General features: G+C 36.1%; 3 protein-coding genes, 2 long non-coding RNA genes and 1 pseudogene across 5 annotated transcripts; 2 read left to right on the top strand and 4 right to left on the bottom strand.

Moving 5' to 3' along the window:
* Positions 1-636: 636 nt before the first annotated feature.
* On the bottom strand, positions 637-1,143 carry LOC113091784 (uncharacterized). The gene is made up of 3 exons (XR_003287435.1): positions 1,043-1,143; positions 834-922; positions 637-697 (listed from the first exon to the last, which is right to left on the bottom strand). It is a non-coding gene; the product is annotated as an uncharacterized LOC113091784 (long non-coding RNA).
* Positions 1,144-1,271: 128 nt separating this feature from the next.
* Positions 1,272-2,433, bottom strand: LOC113091789 (serine/threonine-protein kinase pim-1-like). The gene is made up of 5 exons (XM_026257419.1): positions 2,410-2,433; positions 2,106-2,265; positions 1,910-2,004; positions 1,774-1,824; positions 1,272-1,679 (listed from the first exon to the last, which is right to left on the bottom strand). The coding sequence occupies exons 1-5, from the start codon at positions 2,431-2,433 to the stop codon at positions 1,272-1,274; spliced, it is 738 nt and encodes a 245-aa protein (XP_026113204.1).
* A 65-nt stretch (positions 2,434-2,498) lies between these two features.
* On the top strand, positions 2,499-3,024 carry LOC113091787 (uncharacterized). The gene is made up of 2 exons (XR_003287436.1): positions 2,499-2,597; positions 2,752-3,024. It is a non-coding gene; the product is annotated as an uncharacterized LOC113091787 (long non-coding RNA).
* Positions 3,025-5,762: 2,738 nt separating this feature from the next.
* LOC113091786 (serine/threonine-protein kinase pim-2-like) lies at positions 5,763-7,569 on the bottom strand. Its single transcript, XM_026257416.1, has 4 exons — positions 7,200-7,569; positions 6,940-7,116; positions 6,731-6,819; positions 5,763-6,594 (listed from the first exon to the last, which is right to left on the bottom strand). Exons 1-4 carry the CDS (start codon positions 7,549-7,551, stop codon positions 6,586-6,588), a joined length of 627 nt encoding a protein of 208 aa, XP_026113201.1. The 5' UTR covers positions 7,552-7,569; the 3' UTR covers positions 5,763-6,585.
* Positions 7,570-7,697: 128 nt separating this feature from the next.
* LOC113091788 (uncharacterized) lies at positions 7,698-10,094 on the bottom strand. Its single transcript, XM_026257418.1, has 6 exons — positions 9,758-10,094; positions 8,976-9,260; positions 8,618-8,782; positions 8,306-8,473; positions 8,002-8,160; positions 7,698-7,900 (listed from the first exon to the last, which is right to left on the bottom strand). The coding sequence occupies exons 1-6, from the start codon at positions 10,092-10,094 to the stop codon at positions 7,740-7,742; spliced, it is 1,275 nt and encodes a 424-aa protein (XP_026113203.1). The 3' UTR covers positions 7,698-7,739.
* Positions 10,095-19,557: 9,463 nt separating this feature from the next.
* Positions 19,558-23,495, top strand: LOC113091785 (nucleoside diphosphate kinase 6-like; annotated as a pseudogene).
* The last annotated feature ends 1,439 nt before the right edge of the window (positions 23,496-24,934 follow it).

The raw sequence follows: 24,934 nt of genomic DNA, 5'->3' as shown, positions 1-24,934 counted from the left end.
TAGGAAGGGCAATGAAGCAAATGCAAGTGAATGTAGTTTTAATGAGTAGATAAACAAATTAACAGAAGATAACCAGCAGGAACAGGATGGAGAGAGATGAAGTCACACGTGGCCAGGAAGTAACGGTGAGATGAGACCGCAGGAGAGCGTGATGCAGGAACTGAGATGAGTGATCCGGTGGAGAGGTGAGTGGATGGGGCTCCAGAAGAGCTGTGATCCAACGTAGTGAAGACAGTCAGAAACAGGGACGAGAAACCAGGCATGTAAACAGGGAGCTTCAAACAACAATCTGTCAAACAAACCGAAAGACAGGGCAATAAATAGGGAGCAGATAATAAGTGGCAGCTGAGGCTGATGAACAGAGACGCCCGTTTGAAAGGATCAGTGCAGACGAGAGACACAACAAAAACTCCACGCACATAGTGATCAACAGAGACGACGGTTTACCAACCATGACAATATCTTAACACAAATTTATTATTAATACTTAATATTTTAATACTTTTTCTTATAAAAATGATTCTTAATACTCAATACAAATAACTGAAACAAATGATAAAACATAAATAATGCTGCTTCAAGGGATGGAAAGGCCACTCATGTCAGTCTGCTGGACACAAAGCTGACTGGAGACAGAAACAACACAGTGGTCCTGACAGGGGAGTCGTTTTTGGTTGTTTCCCATGTCTTACAGAACCTGAAACATAAATCAGTGTTATTAATCAAAATACCTTACATTTAGAGCAAACTTGACTTTTAAATGTTTAAAATGATTGTATGAAGAAGAAGAAGAAGAGAAGAAAAACATTTAGCAAATCTTAGACTCTTAGTACCATAAACCAGTCATGAAGCAGCATCTCCTCCAGAATAAGTCTCTGCTGTGGATCATGCTGCAGGCAAGAGCAAATCATCTGGCAGCACTCTGTTCAAAAAGATGAGTGGGGTGTCTGATTGTTAACTTGACACTGTTTTATATGTAGATTGTATATTTTTATGATTAGAGCTCAAATTGTCAGTCTTCGTTCTATGATGAAGATCTCACCTTTTGACAGGTCAGGGTTGGACTGAACGTTCTTACTGATCATGTGCAGGTCTTTGTCTTCTGGAAAATACCCGCACACCATCACAAACAGCAGGATCCCCAATGACCAAAACTGTCGCCGGCTTTGCATGGTACCTGCCGTCGACATCAAAACTCCGGTGGACAGAAAATTTCTGTGCCTAGAAAGAAGAGATTTTATATTTAATGCATTTATACAGCAGGATGTGTTTCAGTGAGCTAAACACGCTGCTAGCAAACATACCATTGAAGGCCACGTAGGCAGATCCTTCATGAGCGTGCCGCACCCGAAGTCGATCAACTTGACCTCCAACGTGTCGGGGTTCACTATGAGGTTCTCCAGTTTTATATCTCGATGGAAGACTCCACGCTCGCAGCAAATCTTAGAGGCATGAATGACCTGAGACATAACATTTCGTGCCATCTCTTCATTGAGCCTTCGTTGGAGCTTCACAAAACTAAACATGCTCATGCTTGGCACGGGCCGCTCAAAGACCATGACATAGTGGTCCGGGTCATCCTGCCAGTCCAGCAGCTTAATTATCTGTGGAACACGGGGGCCCTTATTAGCCATGAGTGTCAGGCCGATCTCCATGGGAAGGTGTTTGGGATGACCAGGCTAAAAGGACAAAGTTACATTAACATGAATTTAAGATTTCAGAAATGGAAACAGTAACTGAGAAGCAATGATATACAGAGTGCAGGCTACTCACAACTCTTATATATGGCATATTTGGAGTCTTTTCAGCAATTTTCACAGCCACCTGAGCAACAAGGCAAAGAATTAACAATAAGCATTTGCACAGAGGTCATTCCATTCATAAATCGGAGTAAAATAAATAAATAAACCTTAAGGCCATCCTTGCAGCGAGTCCCTGCATGTACGTGGCTGTTGCTTCCTTCACCCAGCTTGGAGCCAAATTCATATCGCCAGAAAATGTGGTCTATTAGAAGATAAACAAATGTAGGTAGAATGAAATACATTTTTTAGCATTTTATCATTTATAATAACATTTTCTACTTCACAAACATGTATTATCCTTACTGTTCTCCGGCTCCTCCGCTTCATCATCTTCAGAGGAGCTAGCTGGAGTGTGGACGTCCTGAGGTTGGAGGACGCCCTCCTCAGCAGCAGGGAGGACTTCAGAGACTGGAGCTTCTCCATGATCATGAATCTCTACAATTTGTTGTAGAGAAATCTTGGTCTACAGAGGGGAATACCAATAGTATGAATCCAGTCTGATATGAATACACTATTGCTTACTCAAATTAGTCAAATCTTTATTTACGGCACTTTTGAAAAATTGTGAATGTGATAATTGTTTTATAAATTATGGCAGTAAACTTACCCTTGACCAGTTCTGCTTTGTCATCTTCAGCAGAATTTACTGAGCATCGATGTCCTGATGTTGGAGGACGCCCTGCTCCAGCTGATCCTCAGCAGCAGGGAGGACTTCAGAGACTGGAGCTTCTCCATGATCATGAATCTCTACAATTTGCTGTAGAGAAGACTGGTCTACAGAGGGGAATACCAATAGTATGAATCCAGTCTGATATGAATACACTATTGCTTACTCAAATTAGTCACATTTTTATTTATGGCACTTTTGAAAAATTGTGAATGTGATAATTGTTTTATAGGTTATGGCCAGTAAACTTACCCTTGACCAGTTCTGCTTTGTCATCTTCAGCAGAATTTACTGGAGCATCGACGTCCTGATGTTGGAGGACGTCCTGCTCCAGCTGATCCTCAGCGATGAGGACTTCAGAGACTGGAGCTTCATGAAGATCACAGATGTCTATAATGTGCTGTAGAGATGACTGATCTAAAGAAGGGAATACCAGTAATATTTATAGAATATTGTATAATCAGATTACAGCAGTTTTTCAAGGGGTCTTTTGAAAGAAATAAACATCTCCAAACAATGTAAATTGATTGGTTTCTAAATAAAAGTGTGTACTGATTGGTTTGTTAATGTACTGTGTGTACTGATTGGTTTGGTTTGGCAGTAAATTTACCCTTGACCAGCGCTTCCACTATGTCCTCTTCAGTCAAACCAACTGGAGTGTGGATGTCCTGAGGTTGAAGGACGTCCTGAGATTGAGGGACACCCTGAGGTTGAGGGACGTCCTGAGATTGAGGGACACCCTGAGGTTGAGGGACGTCCTGAGATTGAGGGACACCCTGAGGTTGAGGGACGCCCGGAGATTGAGGGACACCCTGAGGTTTAGGAACATCCTGCTCCAGGTGTTTCTCTAAAGCTGGGAGGACCTCAGAAGCATGAGCTTCTTGATGATCATGGATCTCTACAACAGGGATGTGTTGTAGAGAAGTCTGATCTAAAGAGGAAACATTAATAACATAAGTTAAAAATTATGAAGAATTAAAAAGTATTGAACAATTCAATTTCTGTAGACAATGTAAACCTATTTATTTTTGGTTATGACACCTAAATAAATTTGTCTCTATAATTTATATACAATTTTATTTCAGTTTCAGTTTAAGTTATTTTAGTAACTTACATCAAGTTAACTAAGTGAAAATAAGAGATGTTGCTCTGGTAACATTGTTTTAAATATTTGTTTTAATTAATTTCAGTTGACATTTATTTTATTTGAAGTAACAAAAATGACTTTTCTGGTTTTGGTTGTCTGTAATAGTCTAAAAAAAATAAAATGTAATTTCACTTGTGATCTTTAAGCTCTCACTCTAAAATGTTTGGGATGATAATCTTTTTTTTCTTTTTCTGGTCCAGTTATTTTTCTTTTGTAGGTTTTTGCTTATAAAAATCTGTACACAAGAACAACAAAAGTTTCCCTAGTGAAAGAAATACAAACCTCTATCATCATATGTGATTTTACCATCGGTAAGTCCCCGATACGACCCCGCCTCACTTCGGTACACTTTCTCAGACTTAGCCAGGTCGTATTTTCCAGTTCTTAGGCGAAAGAGATTAAGAAAAGCTCTACAAAACCTCTTCTTAATTCTCTCTCGTCTCCCTGCCTCCCTTTCCCTATCAACGATCTCATCAGCACCACCAGGCGTCTCATCAAGAGGGTGAGGATGCCCGTGGTTTTCCGCCGTGATGGTCGTGTATTTGAGCAGCACACAGGTTTGGGGGTGCGTCTACACGCTCCACTTTGCAGGCTTTCTTCAGTCGTGAAAACAGTCCCATGATAACACAGTTTTTTCCACTCTGAAAAACCGATTACTCCGAAAACTTCAACCAACAAAATGTGCAAGTGAGTTCAAAGCCTTTAAGATAAGCGACACGTTCTAATTGTTGTGTGACGTCACAGGGGCTCATACGCGGATGAAACGATAGGAATGCGTGACCTGTTCCTTTTGAATAAAAACATATCCATAACATAACAACGTATGCGTGGCCATTAAGTTACAATTATATAAAATAAATAAATGAATACATACAAATTATATGTGGAAAAATATGTAGCTAAAATGTAAACAATATTTGTTTCTAAACTATTACTCGGATGTTTGTATATGTAAACATATATTGTTGCTGATTCAGCTGTTTATTTAAAACATTAATACATTAAACACAATAATAAAAATTAAAAAGTTGAGTTGTGATCTTATCACTTTATTTACACATCAATTCCACCTCGGGATATTTGGGGAAAATACCTAATGAGTTAAAAACACTGAATACATACACATTAGGCTTTATACATTTGAATAAAGTTAACTAAAAAATCAACACTTGTTGTCTTGAGCTTAAAAATGTCTAGCTAATATGGGATGTGTTTTTGGATTAATATATATATATTATATATATATATATATATATATATATATATATATATATATATATATATATATAAGTGTGTGTGTGTGTGTGTGCATGTGTGTACACCCCACACAAAAATTTTGTGAAATGGGTGAGTTGGGATTTACAGTGTATTGTCTTCTCAAAATCAAATCCACAAACAGTTGCTGTTTTGGACAGTTTTCACTTATAAGCTTGATCTGTGCTGGAGTGGTGTGGATTATACTTATCAGACTCTCATTCTGACTGGACCAATTCACTGTAGTAGTTTGTAATATTTTAGTAAAATTTTTGTTTATTTTTTGTTTTGATACTGTGTCGTTGTCATTGCAACGAAGAACCAATTGAGAAACACTGTCCTACAAAATTAATTCATGTTTCTAGTTTAAGAATAGTTAATGAAACAAAGGTAGGTGTCCACCTGCTTCTCCTGTAGTCTATCCAATGAACCACACAGATCATTCCAGGCTCTGGGTATAATTCATAAACAGTCGGAGATGGAGTGACCTTGCTTTTGCTCTTCTTCTCCAATCTCAGATCCTCTGGCAGTCTCATCTCTTCTCGGTTCGTTACAAAGCAGTGATGCTTGAGAGCACCTGTCCTGTAAAAACACTGCTTGTCCGTCTGCTCAGCTCACCCCTAAACCATCTCGATTGGACTGTGGAGGCCAGGTCATCTGGCGCAGCACCCCATCACTCTCCTTCTTGGTCAAATAGCCCTTGATGTCTTCGCTGTGACTCTAGAATTTCCATAGTCATGTAAATAAAGAAAACTCATTGAATGAGAACGCATGTCCAAACTTTTGGGCTGTAGGCTACTGTATATAAAAATAAATAAGTCAAACATGGGTCGTATTTTGTGTGAAGTATATCATTTAATATTAGTTTTCACTCTAACTTTTGTCTTATGGATTTTTATGTTATTATTTTTAAATTCACAGCTTTCCAAAATAATAATACATTCCAGCAGTCAACAGGAGAAAGAAAGAGGTCCAGTTTATAGACACTCTAGGAACACATAGCCTAGTGCATAACTATCTGTAAAGATAGGAAGGGCAATGAAGCAAATGCAAGTGAATGTAGTTTTAATGAGTAGATAAACAAATTAACAGAAGATAACCAGCAGGAACAGGATGGAGAGAGATGAAGTCACACGTGGCCAGGAAGTAACGGTGAGATGAGACCGCAGGAGAGCGTGATGCAGGAACTGAGATGAGTGATCCGGTGGAGAGGTGAGTGGATGGGGCTCCAGAAGAGCTGTGATCCAACGTAGTGAAGACAGTCAGAAACAGGGACGAGAAACCAGGCATGTAACAGGGAGCTTCAAACAACAATCTGTCAAACAAACCGAAAGACAGGGCAATAAATAGGGAGCAGATAATAAGTGGCAGCTGAGGCTGATGAACAGAGACGCCCGTTTGAAAGGATCAGTGCAGACGAGAGACACAACAAAAACTCCACGCAATAGTGATCAACAGAGACGACGGTTTTACCAACCATGACAATATCTTAAGACAAATGTATTATTTATACTTAATATTTTAATACTTTTTTCTCATAAAAATGATTCTTAATACTCAATACAAATAACTAAAACAAATGATAAATATAAATAATGCTGCTTCAAGGGATGGAAAGGCCACTCATGTCAGTCTGCTGGACACAAAGCTGACTGGAGACAGAAAACAACACAGTGGTCCTGACAGGGGAGTCGTTTTTGGTTGTTTCCCATGTCTTACAGAACCTGAAACATAAATCAGTGTTATTAATCAAAATACCTTACATTTAGAGCAAACTTGACTTTTAAATGTTTAAAATGATTGTATGAAGAAGAAGAAGAAGAGAAGAAAAACATTGAGCAAATCTTAGACTCTTAGTACCATAAACCAGTCATGAAGCAGCATCTCCTCCAGAATAAGTCTCTGCTGTGGATCATGCTGCAGGCAAGAGCAAATCATCTGGCAGCACTCTGTTCAAAAAGATGAGTGGGGTGTCTGATTGTTAACTTGACACTGTTTTATATGTAGATTGTATATTTTTATGATTAGAGCTCAAATTGTCAGTCTTCGTTCTATGAGGAAGATCTCACCTTTTGACAGGTCAGGGTTGGACTGAACGTTCTTACTGATCATGTGCAGGTCTTTGTCTTCTGGAAAATACCCGCACACCATCACAAACAGCAGGATCCCCAATGACCAAACTGTCGCCGGCTTTGCATGGTACCTGCCGTCGACATCAAACTCCGGTGGACAGAAAATTTCTGTGCCTAGAAAGAAGAGATTTTATATTTAATGCATTTATACAGCAGGATGTGTTTCAGTGAGCTAAACACGCTGCTGGCAAACATACCATTGAAGGCCACGTAGGCAGAATCCTTCATGAGCGTGCCGCACCCGAAGTCGATCAACTTGACCTCCAACGTGTCGGGGTTCACTATGAGGTTCTCCAGTTTTATATCTCGATGGAAGACTCCACGCTCGCAGCAAATCTTAGAGGCATGAATGACCTGAGACATAACATTTCGTGCCATCTCTTCATTGAGCCTTCGTTGGAGCTTCACAAAACTAAACATTCTCATGCTTGGCACGGGCCGCTCAAAGACCATGACATAGTGGTCCGGATCATCCTGCCAGTCCAGCAGCTTAATTATCTGTGGAACAGGGGGGCCGTTATTAGCCATGAGTGTCAGGCCGATCTCCATGGGAAGGTGTTTGGGATGACCAGGCTAAAAGGACAAAGTTACATTAACATGAATTTAAGATTTCAGAAATGGAAACAGTTACTGAGAAGCAATGATATACAGAGTGCAGGCTACTCACAACTCTTAATATGGCATATTTGGAGTCTTTTCAGCAATTTTCACAGCCACCTGAGCAACAAAGCAAAGAATTAACAATAAGCATTTGCACAGAGGTCATTCCATTCATAAATCGGAGTACAAATAAATAAATAAACCTTAAGGCCATCCTTGCAGCGAGTCCCTGCATGTATGTGGCTGTTGCTTCCTTCACCCAGCTTGGAGCCAAATTCATATCGCCAGAAAATGTGGTCTATTAGAAGATAAACAAATGTAGGTAGAATGAAATACATTTTTAAGCATTTTATCATTTACAATAACATTTTCTACTTCACAAATATGTATTATCCTTACTGTTCTCCGGCTCCTCTGCTTCATCATCTTCAGAGGAGCTAGCTGGAGTGTGGACGTCCTGAGGTTGGAGGACGCCCTCCTCAGCAGCAGGGAGGACTTCAGAGACTGGAGCTTCTCCATGATCATGAATCTCTACAATTTGTTGTAGAGAAGACTGGTCTACAGAGGGGAATACCAATAGTATGAATCCAGTCTGATATGAATACACTATTGCTTACTCAAATTAGTCAAATCTTTATTTACGGCACTTTAGAAAAAATTGTGAATGTGATAATTGTTTTATAGATTATGGCAGTAAACTTACCCTTGACCAGTTCTGCTTTGTCATCTTCAGCAGAATTTACTGGAGCATCGATGTCCTGATGTTGGAGGACGCCCTGCTCCAGCTGATCCTCAGCAGCAGGGAGGACTTCAGAGACTGGAGCTTCTCCATGATCATGAATCTCTACAATTTGCTGTAGAGAAGACTGGTCTACAGAGGGGAATACCAATAGTATGAATCCAGTCTGATATGAATACACTATTGCTTACTCAAATTAGTCACATTTTTATTTATGGCACTTTTGAAAAATTGTGAATGTGATAATTGTTTTATAGATTATGGCAGTAAACTTACCCTTGACCAGTTCTGCTTTGTCATCTTCAGCAGAACTTACTGGAGCATCGACGTCCTGATGTTGGAGGACGTCCTGCTCCATCTGATCCTCAGCGATGAGGACTTCAGAGACTGGAGCTTCATGAAGATCACAGATCTCTATAATGTGCTGTAGAGATGACTGATCTAAAGAAGGGAATACCAGTAATATTTATAGAATATTGTATAATCAGATTACAGCAGTTTTTCAAGGGGTCTTTTGAAAGAAATAAACATCTCCAAACAATGTAAATTGATTGGTTTCTGAATAAAAGTGTGTACTGATTGGTTTGTTAATGTACTGTGTGTACTGATTGGTTTGGTTTGGCAGTAAATTTACCCTTGACCAGCGCTTCCACTATGTCCTCTTCAGTCAAACCAACTGGAGTGTGGATGTCCTGAGGTTGAGGGACGTCCTGAGATTGAGGGACACCCTGAGGTTGAGGGACGTCCTGAGATTGAGGGACACCCTGAGGTTGAGGGACGCCTGGAGATTGAGGGACACCCTGAGGTTTAGGAACATCCTGCTCCAGGTGTTTCTCTAAAGCTGGGAGGACCTCAGAAGCATGAGCTTCTTGATGATCATGGATCTCTACAACAGGGATGTGTTGTAGAGAAGTCTGATCTAAAGAGGAAACATTAATAACATAAGTTAAAAATTATGAAGAATTAAAAAGTATTGAACAATTCAATTTCTGCAGACAATGTAAACCTATTTATTTTTGGTTATGACACCTAAATAAATTTGTCTATATAATTTATATACAATTTTATTTCAGTTTCAGTTTAAGTTATTTTAGTAACTTACATCAAGTTAACTATGTGAAAATAAGAGATGTTGCTCTGGTAACGTTGTTTTAAATATTTGTTTTAATTAATTTCAGTTGACATTTATTTTATTTGAAGTAACAAAAATGACTTTTCTGGTTTTGGTTGTCTGTAATAGTCTAAAAAAATAAAATGTCATTTCACTTGTGATCTTTAAGCTCTCACTCTAAAATGTTTGGGATGATAATCTTTTTTTTCTTTTTCTGGTCCAGTTATTTTTCTTTTGTAGATTTTTGCTTATAAAAATCTGTACACAAGAACAACAAAAGTTTCCCTGATGAAGGAAATACAAACCTCTATCATCATATGTGATTTTACCATCGGTAAGTCCCCGATACGACCCAGCCTCACTTCGGTACACTTTCTCAGACTTAGCCAGGTCGTATTTTCCAGTTCTTAGGCGAAAGAGATTAAGAAAAGCTCTACAAAACCTCTTCTTAATTCTCTCTCGTCTCCCTGCCTCCCTTTCCCTATCAACTATCTCATCAGCACCACCAGGCGTCTCATCAAGAGGGTGAGGATGCCCTTGGTTTTCCGCCGTGATGGTCGTGTATTTGAGCAGCACACAGGTTTGGGGTGCGTCTACACGCTCCACTTTGCAGGCTTTCTTCAGTCGTGAAAACAGTCCCATGATAACACAGTTTTTTTTTTCACTCTGATAAACAGATTACTCCGAAACTTCAACCAACAAAATGTGCAAGTGAGTTCAAAGCCTTTAAGATAAGCGACACGTTCTAATTGTTATGTGACGTCACATGGGCTCATACGCGGATGAAACGATAGGAATGCGTGACCTGTTCCTTTTGAATAATAACATTAATATCCGTAACAACGTATGCGTGTTCCGTTTTATAGGCCATTAAGTTACAATTATATCAAACAAATAAATGAATACATAAAATTATATGTGGAAAAATATGTAGCTCAATATTTGTTTCTAAACTATTACTCGGATTTTGTATATGTAATAATTATATATATATATATATATATATATATATATATATATATATATATATATATATATATATATATATATAGCCTATTGGTAAAGATACTTGACTCAGCTGTTTATTTAAAACATTAATACATTAAACACAATAATAAAAATTAAAAAGTTGAGTTGGCATCTTATCACTTTATTTACACATCAATTCCACCTCGGGATATTTGGGGAAAATACCTTATGAGTTAAAAACACTGAATTCATACACATTAGGCTTTATACATTTGAATAAAGTTAAATAAAAAATCAACACTTGTTGTCTTGAGCTTAAAAAATGTCTAGCTAATATGGGATGTGTTTTTGGATGAAATATATATATATATATATATATATATAAATGTATATAAGTGTGTGTGTGTGTGTGTGTACACCCTACACAAACATTTTGTGAAATGGGTGAGTTGGGATTTACAGTGAATTGTCATTTTCTGTTTTGGACAGTTTTCACTTATAAGCAATGCTTGATCTGTGCTGGAGTGGTGTGGATTATACTTATCAGACTCTCATTCTGACTGGACCAATTCACTGAAGTAGTTTGTAATATTTTAGTAAAACTTTTGATTATTTTTTGTTTTGATACTGTTTTGTTGTCATTACAACGAAGAACCAATTGAGAAACACTGTCCTACACAATTAATTCATGTTTCTAGTTTAAGAATAGTTAATGAAACAAAGGTAGGTGTCCACCTGCTTCTCCTGTAGTCTATCCAATGAACCACACAGACATTCCAGGTATAATTCATAAACAGTCGGAGATGGAGTGAGTCTCGCTCTTCTCCTCCAATCTCAGATCCTCTGGCAGTCTCATCTCTTCTCTGTTCGTTACAAAGCAGGGATGCTTGAGAGCACCTGTCCTGTAAAAACACTGCTTGTCCATCTGACACACACACACAACACACACACACACACACACACATACGCACGCACGCGCACACACACACACACACACAAACACACACACACACACAGGGACAATGTGCATGATGCAGGTATAGACAGACAGACTATTTTAGTGCATTTATATTTGTTTTATTTCTGTTAATTGAGAGCTCAAACATAAATAAGGTACAAAAGAAAACTCATATTTTTCCCCCTTCATCAGCCAGTAAAACAAGGCACTTACTGTAACATTTAAAAAAATTAGATCATTAATTCTAATTATATTCAAAAAAAAATTCACTATACATTTTTCGAATAATAAAATGCAATAATTTCATTATTTAATCATTTATAAAATATAATTAAATAGACTATTTTACACATTCAAAACAATTCAAAAAGTTCACAAATTAAGCACCCTTCTTTTTCACAAGGGCAATGAATGACAAGCTCAGGAACCGAATGATTTTTCTATAAAGAATAACTTATTACTATTAAGAAGGAGAAAATAAACACAACACTGAAAAGGAAAATAGTTTATTGAATTTTAGAAGAAATCATAGACAATAAAATAATGAAATACTTTAAAGGACCAGTACATTTTAAATGACAAATATCTGATTTTACTGAATGACTCTCTTATAATATTTGCTCTTTGTTGGCTGTATTCACGACGCAGTAGCTGGTTGAAGGGGACCAAACCTTGCAGAAACACCTGACTTGGTTCCATTTGACCAGCCACAGCAAGACGTGCTTCTTCAAAAAGAGAGAACGGCGGGCAAAGGGAGGAAGATTAATGAAGTATATCTTGACAATGTTCATCAAATCACTCTTGCAGTTTACCTGTTGAGAAGATAAATGTAAAATGTAATAATAATAAAACAAATAACAAAATGAAATCAGCTTGGCCCCATTTACAAACTGTGTCTTCAGTAAAGTGTCATTTTATTTTCTGTGCTGTTCAGTGAGTGAACATTGCCAGATAAGTTCAGCATTGTTAATTACTGCCTTTTTGTTAAATGTGCTGATATTTGGGAAAGAATAATCTAGTGCCCTCTTTAATAAAACCCATGAGGTTTAGTGAAGTGAGGGACAGCTGTACTCTGTCAGTCTGCCCTGGATCTTCAGTAGCTATGGGTCAGTGAGAGATGATCAGGGTGTGGATGCCCCAAACGTGCGTCTAAGGCAAGCCAGCTCACTAAAACAACAGCTTTACCACCTGATCCAGAATACTTCATGCAGCTCAAATGATTTTTGTCATCTGAGAATACAAAATGACACAAATGTATGTCAGTGTTGGGATTACAACTGTTCAGTTTATGTTTAATGAATCATTTTATATCCATCATGATGTGTTTTATTTGCATGCTACAGTCCTGTGGTGATGGATTCCTCCTGAAACCACACACTTCCTTACATTCCATAACTTGAATATTCATATGGGATTATAAGGAAGCATGTCATCACAAGCGGCAAATTTTAGTTTCTTCACAGAATAGAAAAAATGCATATGTCGTATATAAAGAAGATAAATGTTTTAAACAAAATAGAGTGAGGAGAATTTTGCTGCTTCATAACAATATTAAGTTATAGAGAAAATCAAAGGAAAATGCTGGATAACGCCAAAGTGGATGCATAAATATTGTCCAGAAACACATAAAAAAAGCAGTTTTTAGCATTCATTCACAACAAACATTTTTTGCTCACAAAAAAAAAAAACTCTCTGTAAAATAAGTTATATTACAGCTCAAATGCAAAGAAAAACAGAATTTACCTGTATTTATTATTTCCTCCTTTTCATTATTATTTTTGTGTTGACAAGTATCCATACACAGGGAAGTACATGGAGGTTAGCCAGCCAAGCGGGAGAGGACTAGCACATCTTTCTCACATTCAAATAGAACAGAAGGTTTCTCATTCCACCACATGGAAAGCTAAAAATGGGCACACTGCCCCCTTTTTACTCCTTCTTGATATAGAGACTGATTTACAGTAGATCAAAGACAAGCTATGACACCTCAGGTGAAAACCCTGTAACACGCTCATACCTCCATTTCCTTTATCAGCACCATTTCCAGTGGCAGAGGTGTAAAATCTTCCATTTGCTGCCTCGTAAAACAGAGATGTCACCCAGCATCTCAGTCCAAACGTAAAATAAAAATGGAGCTATATATATATATATATATATATATATATATATATATATATATATATATTTCTGTGTATTAGAAAGAGTTGAAAAATTTCATCCCATACATGGAATGGGTACGTGTTTGTCTACTCTTATTTAATTAAAAAATAATTTGATTTTTAACCTTCACTGCCTTGCCAATAAAGAATTTATATATATATATGTATATATGAACAAAAATAGATTAGAGAGGTAAAAAAAAAAAGTTATTAATAAATAGTCCCAATATAATATAAAATAATATAATTATAAAAAAATCAAACAACAAAAACTTGCCTATAGCCAACTCAATCTAGCCACAAATGAAAACTCTCCCCACACCTTTCTGTTCCCATCTTCCTTCTTCTGCTGAGTGCTACAGAGTATGGTCCTCTTTGCATGACTGGTGGATTCTGCCCAGACATAGCCACATGCTCCCGGCCTTTTCAAGCGCTCAGCCTCCCTTATACTCCCCCCTCTGCCCCGTGGTCCTCCACCTGTTGGTGTCCTTTAGAAGCCAGGGCCTCTCCTATGCCTGCTGTCCAACCCAATCAGGGCAGTGACAGGGGAGAGCGAGCCTGTGAAATCACACCTCAGCTGTTCACATTCGCCTTGAGACACCCTACACCCACTGCTCCTCTTTTTACACCAAATTTCAATGGCTCCTTTAGGGAGAGAGAAGAGAAACCAGAAATACAACTGTGGGCAAGTGACTTCTGTACAGTTGTGGGTTAGTAGTCACAGCTGAAACAAGCTAGTGTTACTACAGTCTTGGATTTGATAAGCTAGCGGGTTTTAGGCTCAAGGCTGGAAAGATTTGAGATCAAGATGCTTCAGTTTACTTTGATAATGGCAAACATTACAAGCACAGTTTTTCTGAGCACCAACAATAATGTTTATATGACAACAAATTTTTCTGAACATTTGTTTTGTGGCATTTTACATAATGCTGTATAGCCAATAAAACACTTCGATGATATTCTAACTTAATAAAATATTGTCTTTACAGTGGGGCCCGAAAGTCTAAGACACCTACTCAATATAATGCTCATAATACGGTTATTTTGTTTTGTCTTTTAAACAATAAAATGAAGTCTGGGTTTGTGGTGATCATGTTATATAACAAGATGATGACTTATATATATATATTTATATATATATATATATATATATATATATATATATATATATATATATATATATTTAAATCATAATCTTGTTGTTATATAACATATATATATATATATATATATATATATATATATATATATATATATATATATATATATATATATATATATATAAATTAAGGATACAATTTATTGCATTTATTAAATCAAAAATACAATCAATAATAATTTTGAAACTTAATTTCAATTTAAAAGAACTGTTTCCATTTAAATATATTTTCAAATGTAATTTATTCCTGTGATGGCAAATTTCAGATGATTCTTCAGAAATGTCATATATTTAATATATAAGTTTTATATATTAAAATATTAATAATTCAGTCTTACAACAGTTGTCACAGACATGAAACTTCATAATAAGCATTAAAAAAAATGTAGTACAGACTTTTGTCCATTTCATTCTTTTTAATGTGAATCGTTAAAAATTGATACTCATTTGATACTCTTATTAGTTTGATGAACTGTCCAGTTTTGCACTGTGCTTGAAACCACATGATTTCATGAGCCACCCACAGAATGAACCCGACCCAGTTCCATGGAGGAAATGGGAGAGGTCTGGTACATTTTCCCCTGCAACAAGCACACCAGTACCCCTGAAGTCAGCACCTGTGTTCTAAAAGAAGCCCAGGCAACAGGAGACCCAGGGCCAGAGATGAGGCTTGCTCTGAAACCCAACACTCTGCACCCTTTTAACAGCATTAAACTACCACAAATAGCCAGCAGCATTGCTCTTCTCAGGAATAGTACCATGCATGCTCAACAATTACTGTTTCCTGTGGCTGCACATGACAGTAACAAATTAGACATCTCTATCTATATCATTACCGAGGATTACAACATATGCCGCCAGTAATAACCACAGGTCATTACACCTATTAGTGAAGATAGTTTTGCTTCTAAAGCTAAAAATATGTCGTAGTTTCCCATAATTTTAAATTGTTTACTGTTCAAATGAACATTGAGTTAAAAACATAATCCATACAATAAATATAACAATTAAAACCATGAACCCTGATCACTGATTACCATGACCAGTCATTTTTAGTAACTAATCCAATGGAAGCTGTGAAACAATTGTAAGGTTATGTCTTTAATACACTATGGAAACAATACAGAGCAAGTGTTCACTCATGTCAATGGGAAAATAGTGAACGAAAGAGAGAGGGAGAAAGAGAGAGAGAGAGAGAGAGAGAGAATGAGAATGAGAATGCTCAGTGTTTGAGGAGAACGTAAGCTCCAAATCTGACCGCTCTGTTTATTTTTAATGCAGGCAGTCAAGCTGGGCCCCACGGTGCTAATAACTTTGTTTCTCTCTGACACTAGCATTTGGTCAGCAGCATCCCAGTTTATTCTAAGAGGTCATTTAGCTCTGTCTTTTTCCGGAGGCTGACATATAATTTTTCAGGCAGTGCCATTTAAACAGCTGATTCCCAGGACAAACGCACAGCACAAGACTGGAAGTAACTAGCTATAATCTTTTATTATATTTCTGCTCCGTTGCATAGAAACAATGATACTGTGGTTGTTGTGTTGAATGGCGCTTATTGATCATATAACTACAGTTATACATACAAAGTTATACATATAAACATCCACCCATAGCCCAAAACTATACATATTAACATTCACCCATAACTAAAGCCCTTAGTGTTGAGAAATAATTCCTTTCTTTCACTCAGACCCTTAATCTAGAGGCCCTTTATGACAGATAAATGCAAAAGGTTGTGAATCATGTTAGGTCCCAAATATAATAATTTGACAGAAAAATTTGAATCTGCATTTTGAAGTAATATAACAAAAGTAATACAATATATTAAAAGTATTTTTTGAGCAATATCAAAAAATATCAATAATGTGTCATCCACGTTTAAATTTAAACTGTAAACCTCTGTTGTTTGCCCCAAAAAAATTACATTTTAAAAAGTTCATTAAATTGTTTAGTTTTATGCATTCAACTGATAACCACATTTTGATAATTTGTATAATATCATAAAACACATAAAAATTAAATCAGACAAAGCAGAATTTCAGAAAAATAAAATATTTTTTTAGAGCGCTATTGCTAAAATTTAAATAAATTACTAAGTTGTTAAAGATTTATGAATGTAATTGATTAGACATATTTTTGATTGTTAAAATTTAATTTATTAAAATTGAATAGAAAAAATCTAACAGAATTTGGGAAACAATTAAATGTTTTTTTTAGGACTCTAAGCAGTCCCGCTTTATATTAGGTGTTTGAACTACTATGCACTTAATTAATTGTTGCAATTTATTTACTGTTACTAATCCTGTTTTATTGCAAAACACTGTTGTTGTTATTGAGGTGGGATATGGTTAGGAACAGGACTGTTGGTATGACTAGGTTTAAGAATGGGTTAAGGAGTAAAGTAGGGTCAAAAGTGTAATTACAGATGTAATGCAGATATTTTTTTTTATATATGCACAATGTCAAAACATATGTGCACAACAAATGTACTGTATCAAATGATTAATTTAAATCTTAATATATAGTAATAAAAGACACTTGAATATGCAGACAGAAGCATGGCACTCGAAAAACCAAGGTCAACGCTCAAACAGTCAAGCATGGTGCTAGCAACCCCAAAGACATTGGTTCAATTCCCAGCGAAAGCAATTAAATCTATACCTTGAATCAGAAAAAAAAATCATAATAAAATGTAAAGCATAAATGTAAATGAAGTTTCTTAAAACACTGGAAGATCATATTTTTAATCCGGAAAAGTAAATTAATGTCTTAGATGTATGACAAACATGATTTTTAAGAGGATATTTTAGATCACCTGGGAAAACATAAATGCAGTTTAATTAAAATTTACTCACACTCATGTCATCCCAAACCTGCATTACTTTCTTTTGTCTGTGGAACATAGATATTATGAAAATCTCTCTCTCTCCCTTTCTGTGTGTGTGTTTTCCCTGAGTACACAATGGATGTCAATGGGGTCACACTGACTTTCATTGTATGGAAAAACACTTTAAATATTCATCAAAATATGTCTTGTTGTGAAGAAGAAAGTAAGTCATTCAGTTTTGGAATGGGTAAATGATGACAGAAATGCAGTTTTGCTTGTGTGTGTGTGTGTGTTTGATACATGTGATTTCTTGTGTAATATGAAAGTCATCAATACACATCTAAAGGTGGAGCTGGTTAAGGCACATCATAATTCTTCAGCTTTAAAAGTGTTGTCCTTCTGTAGGTATGACAGTTGCTCCCGCTGAGGTTGACACAGCTGTCTGTGAGAGTCTGGTGCAGCGCTGTGAAGAATGGGAATAGAAAAGGTCAAAGGACACTTGCATTTCAGTAGATGTCAAAACAGGTGCTAGCAACTGAGAGGTACACAGCTTACTCCCTGCCCCACAAAAAAGCTCTTTGAATAAAAACAAATAGTTTTGTTTTATGTTTTTATTTGTTTATTATTATTTATTCGCAATTCACATTACATGTGAGAAGCATTTCTGTGATTTGCTGTTAAATCTCTGACTAGCTGGTGAACACCTTCACATGTATTTTTCCAGTCACAAGTAGGCTACAGTTTTAGTAAATGAAGGCTAGATTTTACTAAGCAGCAGACCAAATGGTCATATGGCAGGAAATGCACCTCTGACCCCATCCTGCCACTCCTTAAAACACCCACAAGAAATAGGCAGGGTGTCAAAACGGGATATGGATTGGTTCAACTGGTGTCAGCAATCTCACCGAAAAGCAGGGGGTTCCCAATGAATGAACATGTGAGCATTGGTGGTCAGGTTAAAGTTGGGGTAACTAGGTCAAAACTGACATAATCGTACTGCCTGACAAATGAACGAAGGACAATATGCGTGTGAAAATCAATGATTCTATTCTCTGCAGCCTGAAGCTGTGACGTGACAATAAAAATAAATATACCATGATTATAATATAATCAGATCAGTGTTAAGAAAATAATTCCCCAAAATCCTCAATTCCCAAAAATCTTTTTTGTTACTGCATCATCACTATAGGTTTCACGGCTGTCTTAAAACAATTTTCATGCTTGATCCCTCACATGCATGTAAAGACAAACTCACATGTAAAAGCACGGGCGTAGGTTTGGTCTCAGCTTTGGTGGGGACACCCCCCCCCCTTTTTTTGTTGTAAGATACCAGTGATTTCATGACTTCCTTTTTTTATTTCAGACTGTTGGCAATACAGAATATCACAATAAAGAAGTGAATCTACTTCATCTCATTATACTGTGCCCTGACCCCGATATACCATCCTGTATACTGTCCCTAAAGAGCTAGTATAACTGTATAATATCAAAAATGCACTCTCAAAAAAAAAAAATAAACACCTGAGACTGTGTAATGCTGAACAACCAAACGTTTATTAACATAACGTTTATTAACATAAATTATTATGTCTTAAACGTCTTTATTATTCTTATATATATATATATATATATATATATATATATAGCTGCTCCTATTGCCTACAACAGGGAAGGTGTAACATTGGGCTACATCTGTAACAATTATTTTCTGTATTTTGTTGAAAGTTTTCCACAGCATTGCTAGGAAATGGGTTGTTGTACATATTATATATTTTATCAAACATAATATACTTTTTTTAGCACTAAAATAAAGAAAAGCATGCATTGATGCCCTGCTAAAATGTGTTTAAACAAGCAAGATTTTTATTCGAGGTACAGTTTACTTCGTTAAAAACAAATATCAGCTATTGTGCTGGCTAGTTATAGATTTATTGTCAAAAAAGCAGTTATATTGCAAGGGTTGGTCGAAATAGAATGACTCTGGTGAGAGCTGCGCGTGTGCGCTGTGTAACTTCCTATGTTTACTACCGGGCAAGATGGCGGCGCCCATGTAACCACAGCGCAGAGCACGTTTATAAAACAAGCCTTATTTCTCTTGAGAAATCAGACTGAAAACTAGTTTAAACACCGAATGAAAAACTGAATTTTTTTCGATCGGTTTTTTTCGCCTATCGATTAATGTATCATGTTGCACAGAGCATTGGAAAATGAAAGAGCTGTGAAATGTTCACGAGCATTTAAGTGTTTCAAGAGCTGAAGACCCTTGATGATTTTTAGTAGAAGTGTAAGCCCTGAAGCATGCGGTGTGTGAAGGCATTGCAGCTCACCCTCGCTGTCGTCAAACCCGATGCTGTGGCCCACCCGCTCGTTCTGGAGGTGAGAGGACACTGCACTGCACCTGTCTGATTATACAAAAAATTAAGAAAAAAATCTAACGAACCTTGTGGTGTCTACATTACATACACCATGTGGATGTGCTATTTTTGAGTCCCCCCTTGACATTAGCAACTGAAATTCAGGAGGGGTCTGTGACTTGTTATAAGGTATAATAATAAGATTTTGATTATAAACTCCAATTACTACATGAAAGAGTATTTTTTCCTCTAATAGTTGTTTTGGAGGCTATTTATATACATTATTGTATGGTCAAAAAAAAAAACAGACATTTTTCAAAATATCTTTTATGTTCCGTGTTAAAATTTTCTAAAATAAATACGAATTATAGAATTTACTTTTTCATTTTTGGGTGAACTTTCCCTTGTATGTAATATATATGACTGTGTGTGTGTGCGTGCTTGTGTATTAAATTCAAATGAGCAATAAAAATGAAACGATTACTACAAAAGATGAAATATACTTAATTGCATGTAATATGGCTATTAACCAACTTCAGAGAACTGTGAACGTGTAGATGTGATGAATGGAAAGGCAAAACAATTATAAAAAAATATTATAAAAAAGATTGAAATAAATCTGAAAGTTTCAGGGGGTACTTCAAGTAAATATTTTCAGTCAAAGGGGTTTGCGTGACAAAAAAGTTTGGGAATCCCTGGTTTACTTCAGATTGTTACTCATCCTGCTATAAAAAAGAAACCTATCATGAGCAACATTCACTAACAAGTAACAAGTGTGACACCTAGCCCGTCTCCCCTATACCCATCCTGCTGAATGTTACCCTTTTAATGAAGAAAAGATGGATGACTTATAACTCTATATGTGGAGGCTTAAAGCTACATAATCATTTGTCTTTACTAAAAAAATGAATCCAATGTATCGCCTGATTTAATTTCCGCTGTCTGTTGCTTCAAAGAGATGAAGGTGCTTTTAATTAGTAACAATTTCCTCATACAAGTGGTTTAAAACCTGAAGCCCTGATTGCTTTCATTTACACCACCGAGACTAAACCTCTTAATTAACTACTTTTTATTTCTGTTAAGATCCTTTGTCGTCTTGTTGTTTAGGGCAAACGTTAAATGAAAAGACCTACTGCAAAACAGCAACAGGCTTCCCATTAGCATAGCAATGCATTTTCACCGACAGTGAGTTTAAGTTTTAAGAGATGCGGATGGGCACAGGAGAACAGCAACATTTTAATATAATATTTGTTTTTAATTTCAGGCTCTTCATCAGAAGATTCTCAAAAACTTCATTATAGTCCGAAAGAAGGATCTGATGTGGAGAACAGAAGATTCAGAAAGGTTTTATGCTGAACATGCAGGTAGAAAAAAATCTTTCTTCCTATATTGTGCACTGCATGAATTGAAAAAGGTCTGTGTTTGTAACAGATTGAATATGTGGATGTCTGTGTGATGTGTGATTTTAAACAGGTTGAGTCATAGTAAAAGCTTCACACAACCTGGAGTTAAAATGTTGACACAGCATGTGGAGAGAGAATATGGTACTCAGTCTCAGCTTATCATATCCTGACTCCAAAGAAAAGCAGCTGCCTCACATTCATATGTCTGTATTTTGTATGCATATGTATGCAATCATATAAACAGATTAAACCACACCAAGCTCGTTGGCTTAGTGGATAAACTGATCAAAAGATAAGCAGCAGTTTATTTTTGGTTATTTTTGTTTTTATTTTACAGGACGTTTTTTCTATCAAAGACTGGTTGAATTCATGGCAAGGTAAATGTTTACTGTCATTTCTACACTATTTGATACAGTGGCTTACAATATTACAGTATTTGTATTACATAAATGCAACCTTGGTGAGAAGACCTTTCAAAAGACATTACAAAATGTTACTGACCCTAAACTTTAAAGCGGTAGTGTATATTGAATTATTGTGAATATACAGATGCTGTATGCTGTACTGCTGCTCTTCCTCTCAAAAGGAGTAATTAATGGCAGATATATGTTCTCTCATTTGTGGAGAGGACATCAATGCTTGTTGTTAATGTAGCCGTTGATCCAGTTTAGACAGTGAGGCCAATGTTACCATGGCATCCTGTCCTCAGAACATGTCTCTGTCTGAGAAAGATAAAACATTAGCACATGCTTGAACTGACCTGTGTCTTTTAGTGTACCGTCAGAGTCATTTTCAAAATAAGAAGCTGATTATTACCAAGCTTTTAGTTCCATTTGTGCACCAGCAGTGCCACTAAGGCAGTACTGCTCATCTTTGTGACTAGTCCTGAATATACTATTAACGTCATATAGGGAAAAAAAAATCTATGTTCTTTTGGATCAATTATATTTAGCCATCTGTGCGAACACAAGGTTGTCACAGCTCCCTGTGTAATACTGCTATTCACTTATATTCCTGCAACAGTGGCCCAATGAGAGCATACATCCTAGCCAGGGAAGATGCTATCACTCACTGGAGGGGGATGATGGGTCCAACAAAAGTGTTTAGAGCTCGCTTCACTTCACCAGACACCCTGCGAGGCCAATACGGGCTGACAGACACCAGAAACACTACTCATTGGTTCAGGTAGAGTAACACTGAACACTTAACAGTTAAAGCAATAGTTCACCCAAAAATTTAATTAAGCTAAAAATCTACTCATCCTCCTGGCTATCCCAAGATGTAGAACAGTTTTTTTCTTCATCATAACAGATTTGGAGAATTTAAATCACTTGCTTACCAATGGGATCCTGTGTAGTGAATGGTGCCGTCAGAGTGAGAGCCAAAACAACTGATAAAAAACACAAGTAATCCTTGTGACTTCAGTCTACTAAATTAACATCTTTTGAAGTGAAGAGCTAAATGTTTGTAAGGAACAAATCCATTATTAAGGTGGTTTAACTTTAAACAGTTGCTTATGGATAAAATGCAAGTCCTCTATCCCGTAATACCTCTTCTTCCAGTACAGAAGCAATGGTTTAAAGTTAAAAACATGTTAATGGTGTATTTTGTTTATTACAGACATGCAGCTTTTCATTTCTCAAGATGTTAATTGATGGGAGTTGGTGTGGATTATTGTGATGTTTTCATCAGCTGTTTGGAATGACGCCACCCATTCACTGCAGGGGATCCATTGGTGAGCAAATTTTCCAAATCTGTTGTGATGAAGAAACATACTCATCTACATCTTGGATGATCTGAGGGTGATTACATTTCCTGCAAATGTTCATATTTGGGTCAACTATTCTTTAAACTGGCTAAATAGTCTAGATCAAATACATATCAAATACATATACAGTTAATAACCTCTCTAGAAAAGGCCTAATCAGTGTTTGTTTTTAAAACTCTAAATAAATCCTATACCATAACACGATATTTTAAAATAAAAATAATTTCTTAAATACATTAAATGAAAACAATATTCTTTTATTCTAAAGGCTTCAACATTTTTCTTATTTTCTTTCTCTCAGATTCAGTTGACTCTGCCAAGAGAGAGATTTCATTTTTCTTTCCAGGAATTCAATGCCGATGAGTGGATGTCGAGGGGAAGAGCCACGTCTTAGGTTGAGACAAATTACATACTCTCCAACGGGACACATGATGATCACATGTTGATCACTGGTTGATGGTGCTTTATAGGACTACATGAATGTGACTTTTCACCAGATATTTCAGCATTTTATGTTGCCATGTTACTCTTCTGTGGCCACAAAAAGCCTCTACAGAAGCTCTGCCAAGACTTTTATATTCATTTGTATGTGTTTTATATTTATGTATAAATTAACATTTGTTCTAGCTTTGTAGTAGGATGTCAATAAATATTTACTTCGACGTAGCAAACTCTAAGCACAGTTCTTTTTAAGTTAACACAGGTATTCCTGTTTATGATGTATTAACAGAATATAGTTAGAGGTTTTATATGCAAACAGTATTCCTCTCCATTTAGGAAATTAGTAAATTTGTAACGATTGTCCATTCATTAAAATGAGTTATTGCATTAGGTATCAGAAACTAACAATGAACAATACATTTTTTTTTTAAAGTTAATGTCAGTTTATTGTTATTCATTGTTACTTCAGTTTATTATAAACCATTACTCAAAAAATATATAGGCCTATATATTCAAGATTTAAATTTGTAATTGATCAAATTTCCATCCATCTGGATTAAACCGTTTTAATATTAATAAACAATCGGATGTATATTTGTCAGTTAATCATGAATGAAACACGAATAAGATTTATGGATCTAATAGTATGTAATAGTATTAAACCAAATGTTTTAAATGCACTACAACCAGGTTTATAAATTCATCATCCCTCAATTCAAGTCATAAATCACATACCATTTAACTAATACCACAACTTGCCATATTTGAAGTTCATACTTTATATTATATACCATTGTTTTCAAAATCAACCAATTTAATGCCAATTTTAAGGAATTTGAAAATATGACTTTATATCAAATAGATTCAAATTCTTAATAATAACCTATGCCAAGTATACCTAATGTTATTGTTTACAAATTGATAGCAAAATATCAATTAAAAAATACAAATATTAGTATATGTAGAAATCAACATGAACCTATATTAATAAATGCTGCTCATTGTTACTTTATAATACCTAATGAATTAATGTTAATATATAGAAACTTTTTGTCAATTGTTAAATCAGAGACTGAAGCAGGAGATTGGGATTCAGTAATAGTTATTATGCACTTCCAAATTACCACAATAGGTATTTAATAATTCAATTATAAACATCATCTTTCAGTGAGTAAAGCAGTAATATATCAAACAATATTGGAATAACAAAACAGAGCTGCTTTACTTTCTTGCACAGCACTTTTCGCAGTAGTGCTAGCTTGCTACAGAAACTGTACTTAGGATTTGAACAAATGTTTGAACTTGTACCCAAAAAGCTAAAGGCAACAATAGTGTGGTAGTAAGAGCCCTGATTTTAAAAGCAGTACATCAACTTCAAGCCACCCCTTTTCTGGAAAACTTTTTTCACAAAATCAGTCGTTAAAGGTCCACCTATCCTGTGCTT

The sequence above is a fragment of the Carassius auratus genome, unplaced genomic scaffold (genome assembly GCF_003368295.1).
Source record: "Carassius auratus strain Wakin unplaced genomic scaffold, ASM336829v1 scaf_tig00214290, whole genome shotgun sequence".
In the NCBI taxonomy this organism is placed as follows: domain Eukaryota; kingdom Metazoa; phylum Chordata; class Actinopteri; order Cypriniformes; family Cyprinidae; genus Carassius; species Carassius auratus.
Note: the sequence above shows the minus strand (reverse complement) of the source record. Positions and strands in the feature narration are given on the sequence as shown.

What these genes read in the sequence shown, in the direction of transcription:
- LOC113091789 (XM_026257419.1), bottom strand. Translation starts at nt 2,433, where the DNA reads ATGACAAAGCAGAACTGGTCAAGG. An exon ending in AGCGGAGGAGCCGGAGAACA is followed by an intron (nt 2,005 to 2,105) that starts GTAAGGATAATA and finishes ATCTTCTAATAG; the next exon opens with ACCACATTTTCTGGCGATAT. An exon ending in GCTGCAAGGATGGCCTTAAG is followed by an intron (nt 1,825 to 1,909) that starts GTTTATTTATTT and finishes CTTGTTGCTCAG; the next exon opens with GTGGCTGTGAAAATTGCTGA.
- LOC113091786 (XM_026257416.1), bottom strand. Translation starts at nt 7,551, where the DNA reads ATGGAGATCGGCCTGACACTCATGGCTAATAACGGCCCCCCTGTTCCA. An exon ending in TGCCTACGTGGCCTTCAATG is followed by an intron (nt 7,117 to 7,199) that starts GTATGTTTGCCA and finishes TCTTCTTTCTAG; the next exon opens with GCACAGAAATTTTCTGTCCA. An exon ending in CAACCCTGACCTGTCAAAAG is followed by an intron (nt 6,820 to 6,939) that starts GTGAGATCTTCC and finishes CTTTTTGAACAG; the next exon opens with AGTGCTGCCAGATGATTTGC.
- LOC113091788 (XM_026257418.1), bottom strand. Translation starts at nt 10,094, where the DNA reads ATGGGACTGTTTTCACGACTGAAGAAAGCCTGCAAAGTGGAGCGTGTA. An exon ending in CAAAGCAGAACTGGTCAAGG is followed by an intron (nt 8,474 to 8,617) that starts GTAAGTTTACTG and finishes TCCCCTCTGTAG; the next exon opens with ACCAGTCTTCTCTACAGCAA. An exon ending in AGCAGAGGAGCCGGAGAACA is followed by an intron (nt 7,901 to 8,001) that starts GTAAGGATAATA and finishes ATCTTCTAATAG; the next exon opens with ACCACATTTTCTGGCGATAT.